Genomic DNA, 3,647 nt, shown 5'->3' on the forward strand with positions numbered 1-3,647 from the left:
TTCATTAATCCATCCATCCATCTGCCATCCATCCACCGTCCATCTGCCATCCATCCATTCATCTGCCATCCATCCACCATCCATGCATCCATCCACTAATCCATTCATTAATCCATCCATCCATTCGCCATCCATCCACAATCCATCTGCCATCCATCCACCATCCATTCATCCATCCATCCATTGATCCATCCATCCATCCATCCATCCTTCCAGTCACCCATCAATCCATTGACCCATCCATCCATCCTTCTGTCTACCCCCATCCATCCTCCATCCACACATACACACACATACATACACCCTTTCACCTACACATCCATCCATCTGTCCTTCCATCGACCCATCCATCCATCCATCCACCTGTCCACCCATTGAAATGCCAACTATATTCATTAATAATTCCCTCCCTCCCTCATTTAATAAGTCTTTATCAGGCACCCACTTTATAGCCAGTACCAAGCTGGGAGCGTTGGAAGATACCAAGACGTATCCATAACGATAAGACCACTCTGGATTTGAAATGAGCACATGCTTGCAATTTAGTTCTAGACAGTTTCTTTTCCTTTTTCCTTTCCTTCCCTCCCTCCCTCCTTTCCTTCCTCCCTTCTTTCCTCTCTCTCCACTCTCTCTCTCTCTTTCTTTCATCTTTTTTTTTTTTTCTTGACAGTGTCTCACTGTTGCCCAGGCTGGAGTGCAGTGGCACAATCACAGCTCACTGCAACCTCGATCTCCTGGGCTCAAGAGATCCTCCCACCTCAGCCTCCCAAGTAGCTAGGACTACAGGCATGCACTACCACACCCAGCTTAATAGTTTCTCCGACACTGCTGCAATGTCTTCTAAACTCTGATAAAAATTGTCACTAGATCAGATATAACTGTGTTCCAAAGGAGATAGCCCTGGTTGACAGGTGAGAGCTCTGGTTGACAGGATTTGGATAAATGGTGAGAGCAGTGGAGGGCACTCCAGAAGGGGTGTACAGCCTAGGCAAAGGCATAGAGATTGGCACAAACTTGGCAGGTGCTGGGCCCACTGAGGGCCTGGCTGGAGCAGAGATCAGGGTTAGAGAAATGGTGAGGGACGAGGCTGAAGCAGGAGGCAGGGGCAAGACGGGGTGAGGGGATGCTCCCTTGATGTCCCCCCTTTACTGTGGCTCACCTCTTCCGAGCCCCAGCCATGGGAGAGGATGCTGAGGGGTTCCCTCTGGAAGGGCTGGAGCAGCTCAGCCGGGGGTCACTACCCCAGCGGGGCAGCAGAGAGGGCTCAAGGGCTGGAGGTGACAGGCCATGGAAGCTCCGAGCGCGGGGCCGGGGAACAGTCCCCAGAGGTCTGTGGTAGGCCCTGGGTAGCTGCTCGCTGGCGTTGAGCTGGAAGTCATCATCCATGGAGATGTAGGGGGCCAGCATCTCCAAATCCAGAGCATCGGCATCCTGTGGAGGGCAGGAGGGAGGTAAGAGCATAAGCCTTGGACTTGGGTGGACCTTGGCTGATGTCCCAGCACCACCACTTCTGAGTTCTGTGACTGTGGCCAACAGTCTGAGCTTCAGTTTCCTCATCTGTAAAATGGGTATAAGGACTCCCTGAAGAGCATGTTAGTGAAATCCTAAATTGGGTCAGAAGCATGGGAGCTCACATCTGTAATCCCAGAGCTTTTAGGAGGCTGAGTTGGGAGCATCACTTGAGGCTAGAAATTAAGAGACCAGTCTGGGTAACATAGCGAGACCCCCACCTACATAAAAAAGAAAAAAATTAGCCAGGTGTGGTGGCCCATGCCTGTAGTTCTAATTACTCAGGAGGCTGAGGTGGGAGGATTGTGTCAGCCCAGGAATTTGAGGTTGCAGTGAGTCATGATCACACTATTGCAGTCCAGCCTGAGTGACACAGTGAAACACTGTCTCAAAAAAAAAAAAAAAGAAAAGAAAAGAAAAAAAAAGAAATCCTAAACACCTCAGAGAAACCACTGGTCAAAATCTGAACATTGCGGCCAGGCGCGGTGGCTCACGCTTGTAATCCCAGCACTTTGGGAGGCCAAGGCGGGCGGATCACGAGGTCAGGAGATCGAGACCACAGTGAAACCCCATCTCTACTAAAAATATAAACTGGGTGCGGTGGCGGGCGCCTGTAGTCCCAGCCACTCAGGAGGCTGAGGCAGGAGAATGGTGTGAACCCGGGAGGTGGAGCTTGCAGTGAGCCGAGGTCAAGATCGCGCCATTGTACTCCAGCCTGAGCGACTGAGCGAGACTCTGTCTCATTAAAAAAAAAAAAAAAAAAAATCTGAACATTGAGAAGACTCAGTGAGGGCTTAGAGAGAAGTGAGAAACACACTGGAAACCAGAGGAAAGAGAATTTTTGTCCTGTAGTGGCTGAAAGTTTAGCAACACTGCTGTTTGCAGTTATGTGGAAAGTAGAAAATGCAACAAATACACTAGGTGGTCCAGCTAAGACTCCCAGCCAGAGTGTTGAAGGGGCTGCCTGATTTCTTCTTGTTATTTACAGTAAAAGGCAAGAGGAGAGAGAGATAAAAAATATTTCTCCTAAAGGAAGGAGACAGGACTTGAAGGTTTTGAATATTCTCAACCTCCTTGTGCAGTGAATAATTAACTGTACCCAAAGAGAGGTCTGGCTTTTGTCCCAGCTCCTGGAAGGTAACCTCTAAACCTCTGGAATTTTCTGAGTGATAGGAGTGTCTTTGCTATTCACTGTGGGTCTTTTGGACAATCTATGCTAACCAGGTGACTCATGGTCTAACCAGGTGACTCATGGTGAGCCCCTGGGAAGTTTATGCTAATGAGATAACTCAGGACGGAGGCTGGCCATGCAGAAAAAACAACCGCTGTAATTAGAGGGTTGGGGCTTTGGTCCACACAAAATCAGCCGGATCCAGGCAAGGTAGGCGTGGCATTGGAGACTGAATTCAATTACATGGGCAGTAATTTGCTCAATCATGCCTATGCAATAAAACCCCAATAAAAACTCTGAACATTGATGCTTTGGTGAGTTTCCTGAGTTGGCATTACTCTGCACATATTGCTACATATCAATGCTGGGAGGATAACATGTCCCTGAGGACAAGAAAACTTTCCATTTGGGACCCTCCAGTCCCAGATTCCACCTATGATTATCTTCCTTTGTCTGTTTCTGATTTGTATTCTTTTGTTATGATAAAACTACCACCCTAAGTATAGCACTTTCTGAGTACCATGAACACTTCTAGCAAATTATCAAACCTGAGGGAGTCTACAGGAGTCTGGGAATCTCCACTTTGGTAGGTAGCTGGTCTAAAGTGAGGGTGGCCCTGGGGACCCTCAAACTTGTGGCTGATGTCAGAAGTCTTGGGCAGACTCCGCAGTCTGGAGAACCATGCCATTAACCTTGAGTTTGGCTGACTGCAGGAGCCCTCCAGATGGGAATGATGCTAACATTAAGAAGTGGGCTCTAGGCCAGGTGTGGTGGCTCACGCCTGTAATCCCAGCACTTTGGGAGGCCGAGGTGGGCAGATCACGAGGTCAGGAGATCGAGACCATCTTGGTTAACATGGTGAAACCCCGTCTCTCCTAAAAATACAAAAAATTAGCCGGACATGGTGGCAGGCACCTGTAGTCCCAGCCACTCGGGAGGCTGAGGCAGGAGAATGGTGTGAACCCGG

General features: G+C 49.1%; 1 protein-coding gene across 1 annotated transcript in view; it reads right to left on the reverse strand.

Moving 5' to 3' along the window:
• Positions 1-3,647, reverse strand: part of HIF3A (hypoxia inducible factor 3, alpha subunit) — a 48,937-nt gene that overhangs the window by 11,469 nt on the left and 33,821 nt on the right. The window contains exon 12 of the mRNA XM_011963147.1: positions 1,160-1,465. Coding sequence (XP_011818537.1) covers positions 1,160-1,465 — 306 coding nt within the window. The remainder of the gene's footprint in view (positions 1-1,159; positions 1,466-3,647) is intronic.

Source organism: Colobus angolensis, unplaced genomic scaffold, assembly GCF_000951035.1.
Source record: "Colobus angolensis palliatus isolate OR3802 unplaced genomic scaffold, Cang.pa_1.0 Scaffold60, whole genome shotgun sequence".
NCBI lineage: Eukaryota > Metazoa > Chordata > Mammalia > Primates > Cercopithecidae > Colobus > Colobus angolensis.